Raw genomic sequence first — 26,396 nt, forward strand, 5'->3', positions numbered from 1 at the left:
TTGTTAGAGTGATCAATTCTAATGCAAATTGAATCATCACAAAACATGTCCAATACTGAACAACTATACCCTTAATTCTGCTATAATATTCTCCCATAGTGATGCAGAAATAGTTTCAACCCTGTTGTTGTAAAGTCATCCTTATCTATTCTACATTTTATTTTAAAAATGGAACTATGGAATGTTAAAGAAAGCCTTCTCGCTTGGATGAGATAAAGGAGATCTTCAAAAGTAGGATCCTCCAACCTGACATTGAAAGTTTTCAGCAATCGCTATTTATGAAAGGAATTTTCCCACTAGAAACCTAGTATTCAAACAAATTCCCATTCAATGATGCCACGAGTATTCTCACCGTTGCACTTTGTTTTTTTCTTTTCTTGAAGTGAGATGTAACATATGATGGTACACAAGTGTCTGGTCAACAAATCTTCATATGTGAGTGCTGAATCACAAAGTTCAAAAACAATGTATGTGGATTTAACAAACAAAACATGATTGGGTATGAGAATTATGAAATTTATAGGGATGCAAGAAGTGAATATAGATTTGCACTAATGTAGGTTCTTTACAAATCAATAGATGAATGTTGTGGTAGACAATGATTGGTATCCGCAAAGTATGACCATCCAAAGTGCTATAAGGGCATGATGCAGGCGGTCTTTTTAGCGGAGTGACTATCAATGTAGATAAACTTCTTTCAGGGCATGTTGACCCTACAAATGAGATACAAAGTCATAGCATTGAAATTAACATAAATAGATAAGCATTCCACACTAGCCTGCATTGGTGTGGAATTAAAAATAATAATATTGAGAGGTACACTTATCTATAACAGGCCTCTTTTTCTCCCCCCCTTTTTCCCTTGTTTTTTTTTTTTGAAATGATTTGGTTGCCAGAAAACCCTTTTTTGTTTATTCGGTTTTGTTTGTGTAGTACTTATGCTAGATGTGGTAGCACTTACTGTTGGCTGTAGTAGCACCATGCTACACTGTAAAAACAATTATAAAATCTAATCCTTCTTTAAGCAAAATAGAAAAACTATTTTAATCTAAACTAGTTGGAAACCCTCTTTGCAAAAATAATGGTTCCTATTTGTGTGTAGGGAAAAGTGATCTCAAAGGAATGCAAATAACTAGTAAAACCACTCAAAATCACAAAACAAAACAACATCATGATTGCACAAAAAAAAACCAAAACAAACATAAAATGCAAACCAAAGTAGTACAATATGGTCTTCTTGATGCAGCGATTTGTCCTTTGATGTAGGATTGGATGTGTGCTCACTCAAAATTTTGGCAACATAACGATGCTCAAATGGAAAATGGGTGAGAGAGTTTGTGAGAGGGGGAGAGAGAGCAAGATGATCAAAATGGCTAAGGGTTGATAGATATGATATGGGATGAAAAGGATAAATGGTTGAGATTGATTGATGAAGATCAATGGTTGAAGATGAAGGAGAGGAATAAAAGGATTTAAAAATTCTTTTTAGGGCGCTTGAAGGGACAAACCCATGTGCTTGTGTAAGAATCCCATGTGCTTGATGTGGTGGGAGGAGCTGACTTCACTTATTCAAGAATTAAGTGTGTGCACATGATTAGTGGAGTGGATTGGGTGGAGATGAGGATTAGGATTAGGATAGTTAGGAGAATGCAAGTGGATGAGGGTAAATAGGATTTTTGAATTAATTTTAATTCAAAATTGAAGGAAAGTGGGGATGGGGATTTAAATAAATAAACATAGAGTTTTATTTAATTAAATAAATGAAGGTCTTAGAGGTAGGGTTGAAGAGGTAAATTATTTAAATTAATTACCTTAGAAAATAGGGTAGAAAATGGAGGAAATAAAGATGATTAATTAAATAATAACAAATTATTTAATAAATAGAAATAGATATAATAGATAAACAATGGGGATAAATTGATCAAACACAAGTGATCAATTTTAGGTGTCTACACTATCATATCACTCAGCTAATCTATGTTGTGTACTAATGCTACCACAGTGGTCATGTTCCCTTGTCAAATGCCTACTATAGATCATGCTAAACATAATAAGTTGCCTTTATAGATGTAATTTTGACTTTGTGGAAACTCCTTTATCTGCGATCTGCAAAACAAAATTATACTTGTTCAGCAATATAAAGTGAACTTGTATAAGGAGGAAGATAGTAATATTTTCTTCTAGTTTTCTTCCAATAAATTAAAAATATAATAAAAGCAACTGTGGAAATTAAAAAGAATTTAATAGGTAATTGGATTATTAGCTTTAAAATGCCTTTCTTATGCCAATCTTCTTGTTAATCATTAACCTAAGGGTGGAAATGTACATCAACAATAATTTATATGAAATTTTGGATGAATAATTCTAAATCTCTTGGTTTTTAAAAAATATTATTGATTTGCCCTTTTTAATCCTGAAGTAGACCATGGAAACCATCTTGCAACAACTGCAAGACACTATTGTAATGCCTGGCGAAGCTCAAATGAGTTTCCTCCTCATTATGAACACTTGAATATGCTTTGTTAGTTATTTTGTTTACAATGACAATAGTAGTAAGCCTTCATTGTGAGATAATGGCTGTAGAAAAACTTCAACATTTCTTTTTACTTGTGAGATATCCTGACAAGCAATATTTTGATCATAACTTTTTCATGTGACATTGTATGAGGATCATTTAAAAAGTAAATCAAAGTCTATTCAAGGGGGCTGCTATTGATGTTCACAAATTTTTTTAGGTTAACATTTGAGCCTTTAAATCTACAAAATAATAGTCTATTATACTTATTTTTCAGAGTTAAGAGAATTATGACCAATAGGTTCTTATTATTGTCATATCTCTCTCATATGATATTGAAATGAGACGATTTGTTGAAACTAGATTCAAGGGGCTATCTTCAATGTGAACAGTTTTTTCCCAAACATTTATCTGATACTTCAAATCTGCTAGGAAATGATTGTGTTTGCAATTTTTCAACAATTTTTAGCTCAGACCAACAGTCATTGTTTTGGGCATAATTTTTTCATCTAGTATCAAGATGAGATGGTTCAAAATGTTTCAGAAACTAGACTTAAAGAGCTATCTACTCACAAAATGGGTTTTTAGTTTTACAATTATGGTTTCTCGTCTTAACAAGCACTATAGAATACATTTTTTTTGTAGCAGTTTTGATAACTCAAAATGTTGCTTGAAAAAACGGGAATTTTACCTAGAAATTCAAAATAATTCTACTTTGAATGTCTGCAATGAGGTTTCCATAGTTCTTTTTAGCACATTAGATCATTTCCTTCATATCTTCCAGCCTTTTGAAGGTTCTAATTTTCTCTTCTTCTTATCTATTCTTTGGAGCTCTTTGTGCACCTGTAGCTGATTATGCATCTAAGCATGCAGCTAGATTTAATGTTTTAGAAGAAATCTCTGCTTACAATATATACTACGAATCATGGATCTAAATGACTCATGCCTAAAAGAACCTGAACTGAGGGAATGCCAAGGCAAGGCAAACTATTGCTTTGTTGCTCCTCTATTTTATGGTCCTAACTTAATTGTAATTGGTTTGTAGATCTTGACACTGTCCCAAAAATTCAGGAAATCAGAGGCACAGTCTTGTGCCCATGTCATGGTAAAATGTATTCACCAGAGCCATAGAATCTTGGACTAAGTACAACTTTAATGAATGCAATCTTAGGTTGGGAACAAAGGCTGGATAGAAGAAAGACTAAATCTAAAAGAGTTTTGTTGAATGCTAACTAATCTAAATACTAAAGCGAAGCATGCTTGCATGAATTGAAAGCACACTTGCAGGAATGGAAAACACCTTCCCAGGAAAAAAATGTCTTAATTGATCACTTGTGATTAGCTCCTTGGAGGAGGCTATAGGATTACCTCTCTCATATCCTCCAACAAAGAAATGCCAATGACTAGTGCCTTCGTTCCTTGACAACTGTGCAAAGAATGACGGGACACAATCAAGTGACCTATCATAAAGGGCAGGGCAATGACAGTCCGCCCTTCTCAAGATTGCTTGTCCTCAAGCAAATTCTAAATAGTTGTCTCTTCAAAGTAAGCGGCTTGGTCTTCGCAACTTCTAACTTTTTTTTCATGAAAATCTATCACACAATTTTGTACTGCTGCACTACTGCGATATTATCCAAGTTGTCAATTTGAACAACTTAACCAAGGTATTGAAAATTTGCAAGGTTTGAAATTTTAAGACAAGTTTGCTTTCATCATTCTGAAAGAAGGAACAAGGTCATCTTGTAATAGCATTAATGGTATTTGCAAGAAACAGGTTTGGTTGGCCCTATGTTTGTGTTAATTTTGTAACATCGGTCGTGCCATTTCATTCCGATGTATTAATCTGTTTGCATATTAACATATACACTAATAAATTAAACCGTTAGTATATATGTTAATGAGTAATAAATAAAACAAGATTAAGTTTAATCAACGGTCATACCGTTCTTGCTATCGGGTTGATTAGCGAGTCTTAACAATTGCTCTCCTTCCGATCGGGTAAATTGATGGTAGTTAACGTGCTGTGGTGAAGAGGTACGTAGGGAAGAGACGTGTCTTCGCACATGGGAAGACATATCTTTCCACTACGTAACCCTTCATCCACTTATATAACTAGCATACATTGAGAGGGATGCATACACCGAAATCTATAAGTGTAGTGCATTTTTCAAAATCACACTTTAGCAGATAAAATACAACCTTTAGATCATATCTGGTATTGCAGATCGTGTATTGCAGATAGTGCTATATAAACATATTGCATATCGTGGCACACTCATATAGCAGATCGTGAAATATTTAATAAGCACAGAATCTACTTACAGTAGCTTATAACATTGGGTGAATTCTAAGGTCACACAGTAGATTGGTGACATATACTACAAGCAGTTTGAATTTTTCAAATCTGATCAAAACTTAACAGTTTGCACAATGTCATGGATATCGCTTTAAGATTTTTACATATTAAGATGAGTGTTAGAAGTGTGACACACATCTATGACCTTAATTGTGTGGTTTTCTATTAATGCTTGTGTTATGATATGTAAGGGTACATGCATAGTGGGTGAAAGTTCTTAGGATGGAAAAGAACTCACTAAACTATTCTGTATCAAGATACAATGCAAGGGTAAGAAGATTGATGCATTGCTTGATAGTTGATACATTCTCACAAGCAAACCTAATATCCCAAGGTTGTAAGGTGAGCTTAAGATAGGTATATGTTCTTGAGCCCAAAATTCACAAATTGTTTTGATGGAGAAAATTAAATCCTTGATTTAGAGTAATGTGGTGAATACACATCTTTTCGATGATTAGACCTGTAATGTAGTGCTCAAAACCTTATTATAATAGGAAAGATACCTTATAGGCTGTAATGGGAAGTTGATTAAAATAAAGGTTAAGTTGGTTTGGAGGAGGATTGTTGAAAACTTGTAAAGTAGTTAGTAAGTTTGAAAATTTGTTACAAGTGCTTATGGGTTCTTTCATGACTTATTGATTTCCTATTGAATATACACCCTTAAGCTGGCCAACCCCAAGCCACATTTTGTATTTAACCCTTTGTGAGTCTATTGCTTAATTGTCTGATTTTGCAAAATAATATTTTATTTCTGTAGCTAGAGTTACTTGCTAGTTTAATAATGCCATCACTAGTGTTCATTAATCTCCTTAGAGAATGCACAAAATAGAAGACTTGAACCCTTTTCTTGTCCACCTGCATGCCTCAAAAGGATAAAATCTCTATGTTCCTCATCTCATACTTAAATTCCTTTACAAATAGAGCTTGCTGTTCTAGAGTCCTTCATCTGAACATTAGAAACTTGATTCGCCTTGAATTAGAAAGTAGCCCAAGTCTTAATCACATTGAAGGATATGCCTAGAGCTCTATGTGACCAACAAGGCCTTTGAAGTTGCATATACTCTCAACAAACAACAATTATTTTCTGGTAGCTTGACCTCAAGTAATTTGAAGGCATGCTGGAATCCTGTATTTACTAATGAAATCGGGGACTGCTTGTTGAATGCTATACTATGCATTTTTAGAAACACTTTAATTCCAAAATAAAGACCATGTGACTTGCCATAATATAAGTTAGTATGCATGTCCTCCACTACCATACTTCTTGTTGTCCAAACATCTTGCCCCTTGCTAGAAGTCCTTTTTCCTGTGACTATTCCCATTGATGTATTAGAGACAATTCCAAAAACTATTTCTTTATATGTAAGGTTAGCTTTTTTTTTTAGATCTGCATGTCACCCATGGGATGTAGATCAGCAATAATGATACAATACCCATCAAGAATTTCTATCCTCATGTATTTCAGTTTACTTCCCACATTCCATACCCTTGTCGAAAGATGACATTGTTACAATCATTCTTATGGTTCAATTGTAATCACCTAATCACGTGCATTGCATTCAATCCAATTTTTATGTTATATTCATGCAATCTATTCTTTGCTTTTGTACACACATTTGTCAGTTGTTGTAGGTTGACTGTATAGAAATTTCTTATCTTGAGTAGAAATGTTGATCAGCATTGATAAGCATTTAGCAGCTGTAGTTGATAGGTTCATTGGCAGTATATGGATGCATTTGTCTTTATTATTTAAGATTTTGGGTCATATCTTGGCAGTCAACCTTCAGGTTTATGGTTGTACCATTTACATTTAAGTATCTCTTTCTTCTATTGATCTGTAAGATGGAAAGGTCAGTTTTTCCTTATTTAAGCCAAGGAGTTTCAAGATGCCTTTCATCAGTTATGAACATTGAAGATTTGTATACAAGGTTGTGTGCGCAAGAACAATTTTGTCTGTGCTACCCTAAGTTGAGTTGTATGATGATGGTGGAACTTGTGGTCATGCTTTTGATTCAGAAATGGAAGAGTATATCGGTATTTGTAATAATGATGCATGTTGGCATCTTTTTGGTAATTGTCAATAATTTTTTTTTTGGGGCTTCAAGTTTGTACAAGGATCCATGTCCTCTTGTTATGGGGGTGTCCTAGAGGATTGTACTGTCATTATAGGCTGCTCCTTACATGATTTATGACTACTGTCCTCTTGCTTTTCTTTGTCATGAATATATTGTGAATAGTGATTATTATATTTGTTTGAAAGCATTCTCAACATATTTCCTTTCACATATAATGACAATTAGTAGGCAACTTACTATATTCATCAAGACATCTTATATTGAACATTTTTATATTTTTTAAGCATAAAGTAATCATAACAAACACATGGAGTAAACATGCTGAAAACATATCAGACATGAAGCAAACACATAAATACACATAAGACATGAAGCATACATGCAAGATATGAGACATACATGAGAAAGGTACTCATGGGGTAAACATGCTGAAAACACATCAGTCGTGAAGCAAACACATAAATGCACTTATGATATGAAGCATATTGTTGACGTGTATTTTGTACACAATCATACACAGAATAAAATACCTAAAGGCATCTTATCCTCTCTTGAGAAAATAGTCTCTAACTGCTGAAGATCTGCAAAAAGGATCAGTTAGATGGACTCCAAGGTTCTTTTAGTGGGGTCTCCACGTGTGGACAAGCTCCAGTGGTATGATGTGATTTGCTGGAATCACAAGGGGACTTACATTGAACTTCCGATCTGCTTTGCTGGACACAGGCTCTTACTAACTTAGATTAAAAAAATGGAAAAAGGATAAGGGCGAAGAGAGGATCTAATCCTAATACTAAGAATGTAGGAGCAATGATTGATTTTTGATGAAACTCTAACTAGGTCTTGTTTTGACATCAATGGAACATCTACACAAGGCTAGTGCGATCTTCTAGGGAAGCTTTATGATATTCAAATCATCACCGCAGGCATAGATACCATCCAAGTTGATGCATATCAATGAAGAGGCGACAAATTGAAATTGAGCTTAAGCTGAACGATTCCAGTCGACTACACAAGGCAAGTTTGCAATCAACAAACTGCTAGTAGTATGGATGTACGAATTCCACCATCAATCAATCACATTTCCTCCATTCATCTAATCATCTACCATCTAAGATTGAAGACTCAACAAGAAACCATGCAAATTGCAAGAAAAACGACATATTTCACCATTACTTCAATGAAAATGGAGTTTGTTTACAATCAATGGCAACAATTTCTTGCCTTGTCCTCCTATTCTACTCTAATTGCTATTCTATCAATTTCTAAATACTCTCTACCTACTAAATGCCTTCAACTATTTACAACTCTCTCTAATCATCTAATCTCTCTAACTCTAATTTTTTTTTACAAATGAAATGTTTGGGCTTATATAGTGCCCACAATACAATTTGATGGCTTAGATCAATTCAAGATCAATGGCCAAGATTTTACAATGAAAACCCTAATTAGGGTTTGTTACAACCATTACATAACATTTAATGTTTGACCAATGATAAAATTGTATTGCTTGGACACATGTCCCTTTTAGAAAAATCGACCAATGGATAGCCAGGGTAGGTACATCGGAGTTTGTGCCACCTTCCATGAGTTAAGTACATTGAATCTGGACATGCTGAGATGGACTTCACTGATTGGAGAAATGATGACTAGGACGCCACCTCATTTGACACTTGGAACTTGGTAGATATTCAACTTGATGTTGTTGAGAAGCTTGCTTTAATTAATTCATCTGGAACTATTTTGCTTCTTCAACGAGCCCTTGTTCTAACTCCTTGCGTCCTTGATGTGCAGGAAGATGATGTACCTCGCCTTGGAACGCTGGATTGAAAGAGGTCGCCCATGTCCTGGCTAAGACCATCCCGGCGAAGACCGTCCTGGCGAAGACCGTCCTGGATCCGACTTGATTTTCCTTGAAGAGACCTCCATTTGATGCCTACACAACATTTCAAAATTAGTACCATGATTTTGCAATACATAACATAAATTAGAGAGCAATTTTTTAGGAAACTTAATGATAAGTCCTTTATTAATCATTTCCTAAAAAACGATTGAGCTAAGGAAAAACAAAATTTCAAAATTCAAAATTAAGGCAATGACAATCAAAATTTGAAATTAAAACAAGAGATCTTGCCATACCTTACTTGAGAGCTTAACTCTAAAATGCAAAATGAATAAAATCGCCTAGGCGAAATTGAGGTATAAATAGTCTTCAATGTTATCTCCTCAAAAGATCAATTTCACCACCTTTGGATTTCAACGTGATCTTCAAGTCTTGCCTCTTTGACAATTCGCTCAAATGGATCTTCAAGTTCGCCTTAACAAATCCTCCTAGTCTCGCACCTTTGACGTGGTCTTCAATCCTTGACAAATTCGCTCCAACGAAGTCTCCAAGATATCGCACCACCTTTATTAGTAAACTCCAAATCGCACTTCTCCCTTGTCTTCCTTAATTCGCATGTAGAAGGATAAAATGATGATGTGAAAATGAAATCTTCCACTCCCCATATATAGCGCTTGGATTGCATTTATCCCTTAGGCCGACTTGAGGATATAAAACAATTTTTTAAATGATTTTTAAATGATTTAGCAAGGCCGACCTCCCTTTGTAGCGCTTCAAATTCGATTTTTATTAATTAATTAATTAATTATTAATGCCTTACGTTTTTAATTTGCAAATTTCGATTTTGAATAAAGGCAAAATAATTAATAAAAGATCAACGCCACATTAAATGCCAAATTAAATAGGATTTTCAATTTTTTATCGAACTTAGCATTTAAGGAAAATTTGAATTGCTTATTTGGTGCCAAAACTATGAAAATGAGAGGGACGTACCTCATCGCCCTGGTCCCTTGGAGAGGGACAGGAGCGATCCATGATTTTGTCTTGATTTTTGCATTTTTCACGTTCAACTCCTTCATCTCCACGTTCAACATTAATCATCATGATGAGCTCTTCGAATTTGATTGCCTTGCATGCGTTCATGAGTGTCTTTGGATGTTCATCGCCCTGGTCCTTGTCCAAAGGACAGGAGCGATCTTCAAATTTCCACGTTCAATATGCATCCTTTTATCTTCGATCTTCATTGTGATGTCCTCCAAACGTCATCCCTTGCCTCGCTTAACCTCACCTTGCTTTGATCTTGAAGGAATATGAGTGCTCTTGATAGGATCGCCCTGGTCCTTGTCCAAAGGACAGGAGCGATGTGAGCTTTTTACCTTGATTAGCAATGTTTGGACGTTCAAAACTCTTGTATGTTATCTTCAAACGATGCCTTAGACCTTGCATTACCTTATGAAATCTTGTTCTTACGTAAATCTTGCACAAAATGACCAATGCATCTAACATCGCCTTGGTCCCTTGGAGAGGGACAGGAGCAATCTATGTCCTAGGATGCGAATTTCATCATTGTGACGACCTTTTAATGTTTGTGCTTGCTAAAGACGCCTTGAAATGTCCCTCGCCACCTTGTCTTGACTTGGATCGACCTTGAACTTGCATAGGAAGTAACATCACCATTGTATCGCCCTGGTCCCTTGGAGAGGGACAGGAGCGATCCTCCTTTTGTAGCCTTTATCTCACTTTGTCAGGTTCCAAGTCTATATTCAACGGATTCGTCTTTCTTCACTCCATTCGTTCATGCCTTGACATTGTTTGTAACTTTGCAAGAAAATCAATTATATCAAAAATCGCTCTGGTCCCTTCCTGAGGGACAGGAGCGAACTAGACATTTAGGACCTTTGTGGACGTCCAAAAAAATCTTCATTTTGTATTCAATGCGTCCATCTCATGTTCTTCCTTGCTTTTGAACGTACACTTGTCTTGACATTTGCCTGGATTCTGTCTAATGAAGGAAATCGCTCTGGTCCCTGGGAGAGGGACGAGAGCTACAAGGTACCTCGCCCTGGTCCCTTGGAGAGGGACAGGAGCGATTTTGCTCTTGTGGGCCTCATTTCACTTCATCACCTTCGAAAATTATATTCAACGGATTCGCAATGCCTCCTTTCATTCATTCATGCCTTGAGATCGGTTGAAATTTGGCGAGAAAATCATCTACAACAAAAATCGCTCTGGTCCCTTCCTGAGGGACAGGAGCGAACTTAAGCATTTTGGTCCTTTGTTGACGTTTGATAATCTTCAATTTGTCTTCAACGGGTTCGATTGACCTCCTTTCTTGCCTTCGAACATAAAATTTGCTTGATCTTTGCCCAGATCGTACCTTATGAAGAATTTCGCTCTGGTCCTTCAGTGAGGGACAGGAGCGAATTTGACCCTCTAGGCAAAAACTTCATCATTTCGTTGTTTTTGATCAAGTCTGGATGCTCTATCATGCTCATTTCGTCCTTCACCATGCCTTTGATGTCTCGATTCGTCCAAACAAGGTCAGGAATGGCTCAACTAAGCATTTTCGCTCTGGTCCCTTGGTGAGGGACACGAGCGATTCGCCTTGGTCCCTTGGAGAGGGACAGGAGCGCTTTTCGCTCTGGACCCTTGGAGAAGGACACGAGCGAAATTTGACTTTTCGCACTCTTTATCAGGATAATTTTAATGGAATATAACATTTAAGTATAAGTTTCTTTCTTATACTTTAAGTTATATTCCATATATACTTTCAGGATGTTTGAGAGTGGTTTCAGACCTCCAGGAGTTATATTGCAAAATCTAGTTTTTGGAGGTTTTTTCAGTTTCCAGACTTAGTCAAATTTCAGGGTCAGGACATTCCAGACTTAGCCAAATTTCAGGATCAGGACCTCACTCAAGCCGGACTTGCTTATCCATGTGATCTCCCCGACAGCACTTCAAGTTATATTCATTTGATAAAATGTACCTCTTTGGACCTTTTCACATCGTCAAGACGTTAAAATCTTGCAAGGACAAAGCAATATTTGATTTTAAGCTCCGGTCCTTCACTGAGGGACAGGAGCGATTTTGCTCCTACAGGCCAAAATAACATGATTTTACACATTTTATCACTTCACAAGGCGAAAACAAATTATTTGAAATGCCTAGGATCAAAATTCAAAAAAGTCAAAATTTGGTCAAAAATATTCAATTGGACAAAAATTCACATTTCATCTTCAACACTTAGACAAATTTAAGCTCTGCATCAACATTCCAATTGAAAATTAGACCATTCTGGCGAATTCATTTCATTCAAAATTTGCATTCTAGAAAAGGAAATTCAAAAAGCTCCCAAAACCGACTGGATTTTGGCCTGAAAAGACAAAAATAAAAACCCTGGTGGTTGACCCTAAATCCAGACGACCAACTGACTAACAAAACCCTAAAAAACGAAAGCAAAAGCGAGCGAAAAACGAGCAAAAAACATGGGTCCCCATTTGCAATGGGGCGATGTGTGAAAACGTCACAACACATATATGCAAGATACAAAGCTTACATTGAGAAAGGTACTCATGGAGTAAACATGCTGAAAACACATCAGTCATGAAGCGAGCACATAGATGCATGTAAGATACGAAGCATACAAAGACACAAGGCATACATGTGGAAGGCACACATATAAAACACATTAGATATGAAGCAAACACAAGGCATACATTAGAAAGGTATGTGTTGACATGCGTTTTGTGACCACACCAACACAAAATAAAGTTTTCCAATGGTCACTTTATCCTCTCTTGATCAAAATCAGATGTATGCTAGGATTGCAGGAAGATCATACGTTGACTCTAAGGTTCCAGCTGCGTCCTAGCGACTTTACTGTGGATATAGATTCGTTTGGTGGATGTTGCTGGTAATCCAAGGGGACTTATGTTTGGATCATTCTTTCACTTCTTTGATGTGGCTGGAACTTCATCATCGGATATAGAAATTCTATGATGCTTCTACTTCAAATGAACTGAACTAGAAAGGACTGAAATTAAAGGGGAAAGGGTTAGGAAGACTAAGCTAAATCTAGGAACTTAATAGATAGCAATGCTTCGGATGAGATCAAACACACTTCACTTGGCCACTAGAAGACAACTAAATGAAGCGGGTGCAATCTTCAAATGTTGTGCTCGAAGGATTTTAAACCATTGATGAACAACATCAGAGAACAATGTTCATCCCACGATTTAGATTAAACGCACACATAAAATAGCTCAGTCCAACCTTGCACTATTGATAAAAATCATCTATCAACAAAAGGTATGAGCAAGCGATCTTCACGTTAAAACACTGCAATCAACCTTGTTCATCTAAATGCTTGAAAATAAATTTCAACTCAAGTGAGGAAGGTGAAACCATGCAAGTTTTGAAAAATAACTTAAGTGAACACCATCAGAGAACAATATATCATTGTTATTATCTCAATAACTTAGCGCAACAATTTCATACAAATCTCCCTCCCTTTACAAATGAAGGGGTGACCCCCTTATATAGGCCTCCAACTTGAAAATGGACGACCTAGATTACAAACCAATCAACGGCTAAGATCCAACATGCAAACCCTAATTAGGGTTTGACCAAAAGATTCCACACACATGATGCGACAAGGTGGGAATAAACATTAATGACCCATCATGTCCACTATCAATAAATTCCTTTTTGCCAAGAGTGGTGTCCATTGTGCATTAAATGCACCACTTCTTTCAAATTCGCCCAATATGTAATAAATGCTCCATCATGCTAAAAACTGCCCATTGTGCAATAAATGCACCATCACCTCCAAAATCGGCCACATGCAAAAGATGCCCCTTTACCTCATTAAGTATGACGACTGCCATGCGTTGAATCTGTTGCCACTTGGTCAAACATTCCCAACAATGAATGCGCCACTATGCTGCCATGCAGTGAAAAGATTCTCACCATGCAAATGGACCCCGCCATCATAGGAACTTTTATAATTTTCTGGGTTGCGCTTCATTAATACAAAATATTCTCTTTGCATGTTGCCAACTCATCCTTTACAAGAATCTTTCCATTTCGAGCCAACAAAAGGCATTTTGGAAGATTTTCCTTCCTTGGAAGAATTTTAACAATCTTTTTGGAAGAATTTTAACAATCTTTTCCATTTTTGAAGGATTCTTGTACTTCTGGAATTCTAGGAGAGAGAAAATCTTTGTAGAGAGATTTTTTGTCTTGAAGAATTTTTTTGCGTTCTAGTTCACATCTTGTTTTGAAGGAGATTTTCCATCAATTGACCATTTCTTCCATGTCTGGGAAATTTTATCCTGTCCGAAATTCTTGGAGAGAGAAAATCCTCTCTTAGCCAATTTTCCTTATGCCTTGAAATTCTTCACCTTGGGCACATTTCTTCCCCGAGGAAGGAATTTTTTGAAATTTTGAAATTTTCCTCAGCCTTGAATTCCACGTTCTGTTTTGTCCTTGGGTGCTGTTTGAAGGTGGTGAAGGATTTCTTTGGAATTGACATTTTCCTTCTTGACCATGTTTATGCATTTACTACTTGTCTTGGAGCGAATTTGCTAGGGAGTGGAGAAATTCTGGAAAATTAGACTTTTCTTCCTTGATGTCACTTTGGCGTCCATTCCTTTCCTAGAGCACATTTTCTCCATGGTGAAGGAATTTTCGATGTGGAGGAAAATTCCTCTCTAACCTCATTTTAGCGTCCAACCTTGACCTTGATTCTACTTTGCCCTTGAGGAAGGAAATTCTTTATGCCTTAGACCATTTTTTACCATTTCCAAGAATTTTGTCCTAAAGGAAGGAATTTTCAACACTTAGAGCCAATTTTTTTACTTTCCTAGAATTCTGCATACTTGGGCGCATTTTGGCCTTAAGGAAGGAATTTCGTTGAGGAGGAAAAAATCCGCCATGGCATGGAATCCACTTTCTCATCTTGTCCTTGGCGCTGAAATGACATGGTGCAGGAATTTCCTTTGGAGGGAGGAAATCCTCCCTTACCCCATTCTAGCGCTGTACACTCATCTTGGGTGCAAATTTCATGCTATGTAGGAAAACGTGCTTGGATTTGAGTTCCTCCATCACCCTGATTTGGCGCCTTGACCCCTTGCTTGGGCGCTACTTTGACCTTGTGGAGGAATTTGGATATTTCTTGCTTTTCCTCCATGACCCCAATTTGGCACCCACTTCCAAGTTAGAGCGCTATGTGATGGAGGGCTTTTTGGATTTCTTGAGCTTTCCTCCTCTTCCTTGATTTAGTGCCCAAACCCATTCTTGGAGTGAAGGAATTTCAATTTCCTTCGTGACTTAGCCATTTGTTGATCATTTTCCAGATTTGGATGCCATTATTGGAATGAAGTAGATTTCTTTGCCTTAGAATGATTTTTCATGCTTTTCCACTTCAGGAAAGAACTTTATACTTAGCTACTTTTTCTGACCATCCATTTGCTTTTTCAACTTTCCAGATTTGGACTTGGATTTTCAAGAATGCTCTGCCTTCAGTGTCCTGCCAACTGCCTAAGATGAACCCGCCAAAAATAGACTTACTAAAAATACTAATAGTAAGTACTTCCAAACACCAAATCAGGGAAATTGGGACAAGGTGACACTTAACAAAAATAGAAAGTGCTCAAAATTCATCCAAATTTCATTGGTAGTTTTCTTGAAGGGTCCTGACTTCATTGCAATGTTCAGATTTCCCAAAACCCTAAGGAAAAGACCTGAAACCTAAGTTTGAAGGGCAAAACCCTAAAATAGACACAACAGGTTCCAGACTTAATCAAATTTGCTCAAAATAGTTGCAGACTTGATAAAACTTCATCAAAAACGCTTGCAAACTGGGGGGATCAAAGGGATTGCTGCGAAAAGACCCAAAGAACCAAAACCAAAAGACCAAGAGGACCAAAAAGCAAGGGGTCCCCATTTGCAATGGGGTGATGTGTGAAAAGGTCACAGCAGTATGCATATAAAACACACATGGAGTAAGCATGCTGTAAACACATTAGACACGAAGTAGACATGTAAAAGGCACACATATAGAAGTGCAATGTTGGCCTACTCGATTTCATTTTTGATTACTTAAGAACAGGGTTGAATAGTTAACCTTAATTGAATGGCAGTTTAAAGTAGGTTTGTCTTGCAGGCTGGCAGGATTAATGCTCTAATACCACTGTTGTCATGTCCCTAACTCAGATTGCAGCCTCTATAAATAGTCATGATAATGGTTTCCAAGGTAAAGGGCCAACCTGGTGTCATACTCCTGCCAAAGCACAGTCCATTGAAATAGATTGCAGCCTTTACAAATACAAATTGCAATCCAGGCTAGGTGATTAATAAAGGGGCCGACCAGGATTATTAATAGCCAAAGAAGGATGACTAAGATTGGGAAATTAACAAGAGGCTGACCATAATAAAAGAAAAAATAATAAAATATGCTAAGGTCACCCAATCTGGTCGGCACTCTATTTGGACTTAAATAAAATTATCTGGTAATTAACTACAGTGGTTGAAGGGGCAGCAATTATGTGGAGGAGACACCTCCTTTGGAGATTGTGACCTTTCACCCCCTCTTGAAGACTATATAAGACTAACCTCTTTTGGGAAGAAAGGCATCGATCGGCAAGATGAATCTGAGATCTGGAAATCAGGAAATAACAAAATAAAAAGGCAGAAATCTGATTTATAATCATCAGCCTGGAAATAGTAAGATCATCAATTTATGAAATGAATTGGAATAAGTTCTGTTCTGACATATAAGACAGTTCTGTTCTAAAAAACAAGAAAGAAATAAGAATAAGCAACCTGATCTGACTAAGACCAGAATTCTGAGATCGAATGAGTTCAGGTTTGATATCAGTAGTCTTGTGATCTAACATGTGTTGTGGTATGCAATATGATGATATTGTTTAACATAGAATCTCATATGTATTTTTGATATAGTTAATAATGAGAATTGCTAATCTATCTATTTATTTTCCTACAAATAGTCATGTAGGGGTTAGTAAGGAAAAACGATTGGGAGGGCAGAGACGGGTTCCCCATCTAAGTAGGCCACCCCATGTTGGATGGACAAGAGTTCTTGGCACTTGTGGGCCAAGGGGTAATATATCACACCCTTGGGCTTAGTTGTGGCGAATGTTTTGGGCACCCTATCGTGCTTTCCTCTCCAATCCCTATGATGGTTGGTTTCTGGAAGTGAAGCTAAAGGATAGAAGCAATCATGTATGGGTTAGTAAGGAGACACGATTGGGAGGGCAGAGATGGTTTCCCCATCTAAGTAGGCCATCCCATGTTGGATGGGCAAGAGTTCCTGCCACTTGTGGGCCAAGGGGTGTTATATGAATATCACATCCTTGGGCTTAGTTGCCGCAAATGTTCTGAGCACTCTATTGTGCTTTCCTCTCCAACCCATACTACGGTTGATTAGTGGAAATGAAGCTATAGATTAGATCCAAGTATGTGATGTTATTTAACTTAATTTCTTATTTACTTTAAAAGTTCGATAGTTATTATATGATCTAATTGTTAATATTATTTGTAAACAAATTATTTTGTGGAATTGTTACTTTGGGCAAAAATTAGGTGTACCCAAATTTGGGGACATTACAACTGTAATGTTCCCTTTGTAGGGTATATCTGATTTTTCCCCAAAAAAAAACAAATCCAATAATACAATTTATTTACAAGAGTATTCTTTCACTATATTATACAATAGCAATTGAATTTAGGGCAAATAATCAGTTAACATCAAACAAAATGAGAATGAAGATTCCTATTGTAAACATGTACGTTAGTTGATCGATTCACCTAGGGCTCAACAAACTTGAACTTCTATTTATTGATTTAGTTAGGGTTTGATTGATTTATACTTAGGATTGTTGATCAATTAAATCATGCTCTTAACCAACTTCAAGTTGTTGATTGATTGCATTAGGGATTGTTCATGCCATTGATTGATTGATTCAGAGATTGGTTGATGTCAAAATTTCTTGATTGAAGTTAGGGTCCTTTCTAGAGCTCGAGAAAGAAACACTTTATAAGTTTATAACTCAATAAAGAGCTATGCTACACAGCCTAAGAAAGAAACAAAGGAGATTAGTTAGGAATTTTTATTCACCATAACGAATTAGGGTGAGCTATTATGTTCATTTTAAACTAACCAGCCTACCTCTATTTTAATTTCATTTGTCTTATCTATGTACTTTTTTAAAACCATAAACTACTACTATTGTTTGTCTCTATTCCAACAACATCACCTTCTTACACTATTTATCTAAAGACCCTTGACATAACAGACTAATGCAAAAACAAACAACATAACCCATTCAGTACTGAAGCCCTAAAACTGGACAAGTTTGTTCCATATGCACTCAATGAATGCCTAAAGGCCTGACATCAAATGAGTTCTCCCCAACCGGGCTTTTTGATCTGTTGGTCAAGTGTTGAAAGGGTTTTCAACGAATCAATTTGCGATTTTTAATAGGACTGGATGATGCCAGAATTTGCAGTTACAGTAATTGCTTTTGGATGATTTACTTCGAGTAATTGAATATATCTTCAGAAAGGGTAAGGTTGAGCAAAGCGGCATGGTTTTGGTGAAAAAGAACGAGTTTAGGACATGGCCAATGACTCTGAATGATAGTTAAATGCATATTCTATGAAATTGTGTTAGGATTTTACTAAACTTGAAGTTGTATATTGAGGAAGTTTATGATGCAGCTGTATTCAAAAAGGGATGTTTCATTTACATGCAGGTGTGATCATCATTTGACTAGATATTAATGATAAATTTGAATGGTAGATGCAAGTAGAAAACTGGAATACACAAGCGGTTATCATTTTAGAGAAAACCTTTGGAAAATTTTGAATAATGGGAGGATTTTTAGTTATAACAACCATATACAACTTTTGTTGATGTTGGAAGGAACAAGAACCGCACCATAGATGAAAAAATCGGCTATAAATCGTTCATATCGCAATTTATTGGGAGTGAAATGCCCAGCCGATTTAATTGGCAAAAATATCGCCAACGATTTTCCCTTAAAAATCGTGTTTTTAGGGTGGGAAAAATCGTGCAAAAATCGCGATTAAAATGCAGAATATCATGTGTTAAATTAGGCACGTCTTCATTCCATGCGACTGAGCTTCATTCCAAACGAACCCTAAAAAGCGAAAAGGTTTTAACTCAACTTCATTCCATGCGACTGAGCTCCCTGATGCCCGATGCCATTTATCTGCACGACTCCTTGACAGCCAACGCAATTTAATAGTTAATATTAAAATATCGCGTGTTAAATTGAAATAGTTATGAATATATGCTATCACATGTTAAATCGAAATAGTTATGAATATAGGCTATAAATCGGAATAATATTTAATATTGAATATCGCGTGTTAAATTTAATATGCTTGTTTTTTAGAAAATTTTGATGTATATGCAATTTTTAAGAAATTATATATTTAATATTATAAATTAAAAATTTAATATGTTATTATGTGTGTTTTTTTATGTTAAAAAATTTAATGTTATAAATTATGTTAATATTATAATTTAATGTTAATGTTATTAATTATGTTAATATATTATTATGTTCTATAAATTTAATGTATATATGTGTTTTTTTCAAATATTTTAAGAAATTATATATTTTCAAATGTTCGATAATTTTGCCGATTTATTGCCGATTTTTCCCTGATTTTTCCCAATTACAGATTTTTTTTAAAATTTTCGGCCAAAAGATTTATAGCCGATTAAGATACTTACATCTTTGAACCGCACAACTACTGAAAACATAAAACTTTTCCTGTGGTGATAGGAACAAGAACCTATGCAATTAGTTTGCCTATTTTCTTAGATGGAAGTAGTGAAGAAATGCATTGATGTGCAAATTGAAAGAACTGTAACATGAAGTTATTTTGTAAAATGGAGAGTGGTAGAATGTGAAGATATAGAAGATTCTAATAATCACTTGAGAAGCAATTCTTTATAATATGAAGTTGCAAGTTTAATCGGCTGGGGGCCCGCCCGGGGGAGGCGGATCGAAAGTATTCATCGAATTTCAATATTCCAGGAATACGAAGTGAATTATGAGCACTGCCACCAAAAATTTATGCACATCCATTTGACGTGTTTGTGTTTTATAAGCATGCTTGTAGCCCTTAGCTGGTGTTGATAGCCGTGAATCGGAAGCCATAATAAATCATTGACCGGGAGTGTTGTTTCTGATATCTTGTTTCCATACTTGCAAACCCTCCTCTTACTCACAACTCTCATATTGTGATTGGCATATTAAGGATAAAAGCAGGAGATGGAATGCTTAAAGTTTTATGAACTATTTTCGTCACATCACAAATTTATAGGTTTTAAGCAATATTTGTTAATTTTTTGGTTCATATATCTAGTATTGCTTATTGATTTTAAAGTTGGCCTAGCTTTGAACTTATTATGTAAAAATATAATGAATGAGAAATATAAGCCTTGACCTTTGTGATGAAACTTATTATTCATACAGTGGCGATCAATCTTTCTTAGTATGAATAGGATGTTTTAGTTGCTATCATCCTGTTTTGTTTGTCATTGTTTGGATGTGGAAAATTTACAGCATGAAATCATATTATGTGGCAATCAATATAGCTCTTGAAATGCGTTTCTTTTCAATTGATAAAGAATGTTAAGTATTTCCAATTTTGTATGAGAAATATACCGCATACCATCTAGTTCCTTGATACCATTTTAGGTCAGCTAGTTTTTAATGTCTTAATACTGATGATAGCACGTCCTTCATTTTCTTAATTGAAACAGCACTCTTATGTGGTATATCCACCTGAGGGCCCACGTCCTCCTTCTCTAGAAGAAATGAGAGAATGGGAACAAAAGAACAAGAACAAGTAGCGTTGAAGTTTTATGTCATTGTCAACATATATGCCAATGCTGAAACTGGTGAATAAAAATTCTTTTTGGCAAAGTTGCATTATTTGCGGAGTTGTCAAAGTAGATTTCTCCTTGTAAAGATATACCACGTTGGCATATTTGCTGGAACTTTCTTGTTAATAAGGAGAAGCACAATTAGAATGATAGTTTGATTGTTTTAAAAGCATATAACTAATTTCATAGTGTTGGGACTCAATGGATTTTGTTAGTCTGGACATAGCACAACTCACAATTGTGATATTGCCTGGTATTGATAAACGTTTACTGTTAAAAAATAATTTCATGCATTCATCTGGTGAAATTGAAGAAATCTTTACTATTGGACTTTTAGAAATTCTTTTTCTTCTCCATTCAAATGTGAAATCAGAGTTACTGCTATCTATAGCATTCTCAAAACATGTGTAGACGATAATTTTTTGATTATATTTGAACTCTAATTTTTATTTTCATTTTATCTCATGCAACTTTTGAATGCACTATATTATTGATTTAGTTTCTAGCTGGAAAAATATCTTGATGACTCGACATAGCAAGCAAGATTCAAATTGGAATAGTACTCTGCCTTTAATGGGGAATGCTTAAGTGTTGGGTCACTGAAAGTTGGCAAAGCTTAAAAAATATACCTCTTTCTTTGTGAGCATATTCAGTTCCAATGGTATAAGAGGAGCACCTATTTGATCCAAAGCGAAATAGGTACTAGAGAAAGGAATTCCTTCAACATGTCCATCATTCAATTAAACCCATATCAATATCGAGGAAAAACTTCTACCTCTTGCTACACCCCGTTTCAGGAAGATAAATTAGTTTAGAAACTTGTTTAGTGAGCATTTCAAATGAAAAGAGAGAAAGAAAAGCTTGGCTCATCATCAAATCCTAGACGATGGGACTTTTCTTGCAAAATGATAGAAATAGGAGCATTATCTTCATCTTTGCAAACTTGGGTAAAATCATCTTCGTTACTGTTAATACAGAACCCGTGATAGATCTGAGATACTTCCTGTACACCTGGCTTCAAAATTGTCTCTCTGTCACCCAACATTGTGAGATTAAGAAAAGCTTTAGAAGTAGGAAATTTTTTTTGCCTCCTTTTGAGGACTCTGTAGTGCAAGAAGAGAGGTGCTTGCCCGAAAAGAGTAACTACTTCTTCGTGGGTGGCTCTACCAATATTCTCCTCAAAATTGCCCAGTAGATTTTCTTACAGTCTTCTCAATCTTTCTGAAAAAATTATCGTGTTATCCTCTATCTCCATTGCTTGTTATCGTGCAACCTCGATGTTGAATATCTTCTTTTAAGGAAGAATTTGATTTTTTGAATTTGTCAATTTTTACACATAAACCTTTAGATATATTTCTTTTAATGAAATCTAATTTTTACACATAATATGTTGTTACAAAATTAAAACCTCAAACAACAACGGAAACACCATCCACAAGAAATTGACAACATTCAATTTCATTGATAAACACAAAAGTGATAAAATATAAACTCCAACATATTTATGATATGAACCAGATTTTTACATAAAAATGAAATGTAATGACAGTCAACATTATCAACAACAGTTATGCAAATCTAGAATCAACACCAACAATACAACTAAAGATAAATTGACAATCTCATTAGAATACTGTACTTAACATTGTTAAAAACTTAAACTGCACTAATTTGTACTGTGAAAGCTACAACTCTAAAAATAACAATTTGGGCACTGATATACCAGCAAAAGACATACTAAACAGAAGCAAAAACACCTATAGAAAATTGAAGCCAAACTACAACACAACATCTTCAGACCACCAAAAACTAGCTAAATTGTAATCCCATAAAGCTCTGTTGAATTCCCCGGATGAGAATGCCTTCATGTACTGAAGGGTTTTTGTTGTTTTTTATACCAGCAACCAATAGGTTTTCGTTCAATGATCACCAATTTCCAATGGTTTTTCCTCCACAAGATTATTTAAAATTTTGATAAGATGAAAAGAGATGTTTGAATGTCAAATTTTCTACAAATAAATAGATTACCAAATCCAAATGGCCCCCTCTTTGAAAAAATAAATTAAATAATATTGTTTTCATCCATTTCCCTCTAAAATATGCCCCTTTTATGACCCTGCAAGATTCTTGGCTAAAACTAAAAATTAACTCCTCACATGCAAGTTGTCATCAAAACTGTTAAAGAATATGTTAATAATTGATTTTCACCTAATTCGAGAGGTTACAAACTAATTCTAAAAAAAAAATTTTTTTGGACAAAATACTTCAAATGAATAAAATTAATAAACTATTTGACCCTTTCGATAGAAAATGAGAAATAATAAATGATTTGGGTCCAAATTATAAAATTTGAAATATGATTATTTTTCAATTTTCATACCATAAACCAAAGAAAAAAATGGAGTGGTACAATTTTTTTCATAATATATTAATTAAAAAGAGGATATAACAAGTCCAACCTTCCCAACATTACTTGGCTTTCATGCATTGCAAGCTCAAAGTGCTTTGTTTCTAACTCTCTAACTGATCAACATCCACCTGTGAGGCTTGTGTAAACTCCAATATTTGCTTTATCCAATTCCTTTTGGAAAATCCTAATTAAAATAGGAACTAAAAAACTCATGCTTATGAGGAGACCTGTAACCTTCATACTTTCAATTGTGTGCATCAAACCAATCGGAATTAGCGCATTGTGAACACACCATGACATGTGGAAACATACCGATAAGCATGTCATGAGTGTTGTGGTAGCCATATTTGAGGTACAACCAATTGAACCATTCTATCTGGTGACGTGGTATATCTTGTTGGTGTTTCCAATTGATTCCTTAATATCCTTTAAAGATTAGCCATAACTTATGTTCAAGAATATTGAGTTTGGGTGGTTGGTTAATGAACAGGTAACTCACTTTTAAATTCCCTTTGCAGTTTAGGCTCTTGTTTATGTTTCCAATTGATTCCTTAATATTCTTTAAAGATCAGCCATAACTTATGTTCAAAAATATTGAGTTTGGGTGGTTGGTTAATGAACAGGAAACTCACTTGTAAATTCCCTTTGCAGTTTAGGCTCACCAAAGTGTGGGTTCCCCTTTATGATATCACTAAATAATATACACTGACAAGTAGATGATACCTAATAGATAATTTCTCATACATTTTGACAAGGATTTATAAAATATAACATAAACACATCCATTATCCATGGAAACTTCCAGATTCAAGTATGAGAAGTAAAAATAATTACAAATAAGTTACGATTGGTTTGCGATTTAGTTTTTGATTTGTCATTATGAAATGTTTTTGGGATGTGGATTAGAGTATTCAATAAGATCAGTGCCTATCAGGGCTGATGACTCTCCACATTAGTATAATACAATTCAATGGCCGATTAAGTACTATCACCTTGCAAATAGTTTGACCAAGAAATGGTTAACACTGTAATCCTACTCAATAATCCAATTGTGAAACAATTTCTTTAGCATTTTCATGAAAAAATTAATCTATATACTTGAATACAAATATTCGTTGAAATCACTTACTTAAAGAAAATATGTAATGATCTCAATAATGCTTGATTATATTATTCAAAAAAATAGTCTTACAATATGGAGACAACAAATTGAAGCATATTTTCAAATAAACCTCAATTGAATGTGTATTTCTGATACAAAAGACTCATTTACAGGCCTTATGCAGTATATCCTAAGACATACTATAACCAAAATATCTCACCTACAATTAGGTGTCCCAAAACACTTTGCAATCAGGCTTATATCACCTTAAATAAACCAAATGAGCACGTCGGCTCTTGAGCCACTTGACGTGTCCTATGTTACATTGGACAACCACACTTCCTTTGAAATAAAATGGGTACAATAACCCATTAGAAAACAATATTCCCTTTACACTTTGGAGCGAAAAAGCTGTTGAAGTCATCGGAAAGACAATTCGAAAAAAAAACATGAACTTTCTGATGGAGACAAAAATTTATGATCAAGTTGGCCTCGCAAAAAGATTCTTCCTTACTTCTCTAGCGATGAACTAAATATGTCTTTTGCAACTTTATTGATATGAGCATTATACCTTGCATCCAGAGCCATGTTGGCCTGTTTATTCAAATAGTTTGAACCTGATTCCAGCTTTATCAATTCATCTATACTATTATTTAATAAAGCTGATTTTGGTTCTCCAATTGCACATATGAAAGAACACAAAGAAACTATAACCGTATCGAATTCTTAATTTCATTGATCAAAAGCTTTAATAATCCTATTATTGTCCAAAGTCTTGGACATCAAAGCCTCCTCTAGTGCCTCAAATGAATTCAACTTACTTTTAAGCTATAAGTCCAAATTACTTTGATAAGTTGAAATATCTCCCAACAATCCCATCACTTTATTAGTACTTGCCAATTTTAAAGGGGCATTGGGGTCATGCTTGGCGTGTATGTAGATTCCATTTATTGCCGATACCTTGGGGATCCAATTACTCAATATGTCTTTCAAACTCTCCTCATGCTGCATATATTTAATGTAAGCATTTCTCAGGTTATTTTATCCCACCAAAGTTTCATTCAGCCTATGCACAATGCAAGACTATTTTGGGCCAAGTAAATCATCCACCAAATTAATTGCCTTTTTCTTTCTAACCTTCCTAGTTGCTTTTTATGCTTCTTTGATTTGTCTTAGTTCCCCTTTCATTTCTTTTATTCTTAGGGAAAGTGTTTACGTATCCTTCATTGTTGTCTCAATTGAACTTGATTTAGGAGTAGCGGGCTTTGTGCTAATGTTTTGTGGAGGAGGAGGTAGAGACTGTATCCTGTTGTATTGTTGTAATAGTTTCACAGGATCCTTTTGCAATTTATCAAATTTAGCCTACAACTACTTTGCTTCTACTTCACTGAACATAGCAGTGCTGACTACTAGGGACGCTACTTGGGGAGTGGTCGTGTTTGCAAGCCTTCTGGCAATAAGATTTTCATCCAAGTCCATATTGTCTCTTGCAAATTATTGCTTCTTTGTCTCAGGGGAAACCACCCATATTGCTAGAGTTTCAGACTTTGCACTAAACATTAATCCAAAATATAAGTCATTTTCTTGATCATCAAAGGCGAACACTTATTCATTAGTATCTTCTTATTGTGTCTAGAGCAATAGTTGAGGCAATGTACTAGGCTAGCAATAATAAACACCCGCTCTCCTGCATGATTCTCCTGCCTTAGGGGTTATGTTGTTGACATGACAGTCACCTTTTGCCGTCACTTTATTTCACCTCCAATTCTTGATTAGCTTCTCCTTTTTCTTAATTAAAGGAATTTCCCTATTTTATTCTGTCTAAAAAATCTTTGAATTCCTGAAACTTGATGGATTCATCATCTGATAGGAACTCTATACATGCGAGGGCTTTGATGCCATTCACTATACTTCTATCGTCCCTAAAATCAATAATCATCGTGTCTTCTGTTGCATCTTCAATTTGTACCCTTGGTGGAGAGGGTAGTGTCCACCTCTTCTTGATCTAGTATATTCTTCCCACCTCTTTTGTCTTTGTATAATCCATTGAGTAATCAACCAAGGGTGAACAATACTTGATTTCCTTGGAGACGTGTTTGGAGAAGCACTTGATGTTGCTAGCACTTCAAGATGTTGCATAAGTTGTTCAAT

General features: G+C 35.4%; 1 protein-coding gene across 1 annotated transcript in view; it reads left to right on the forward strand.

Annotated features, from left to right (window-relative positions):
* Nucleotides 1-21,073, forward strand: part of LOC131030103 (uncharacterized) — a 38,240-nt gene extending 17,167 nt beyond the window's left edge. Inside the window, exon 3 of the mRNA XM_057960790.2 lies at nt 20,611-21,073. Coding sequence (XP_057816773.1) covers nt 20,611-20,700 — 90 coding nt within the window. The 3' untranslated portion in view covers nt 20,701-21,073. The remainder of the gene's footprint in view (nt 1-20,610) is intronic.
* Nucleotides 21,074-26,396: the final 5,323 nt, after the last annotated feature.

The sequence above is a fragment of the Cryptomeria japonica genome, chromosome 7, assembly GCF_030272615.1.
Source record: "Cryptomeria japonica chromosome 7, Sugi_1.0, whole genome shotgun sequence".
Classification (NCBI taxonomy): Eukaryota; Viridiplantae; Streptophyta; class Pinopsida; order Cupressales; family Cupressaceae; genus Cryptomeria; species Cryptomeria japonica.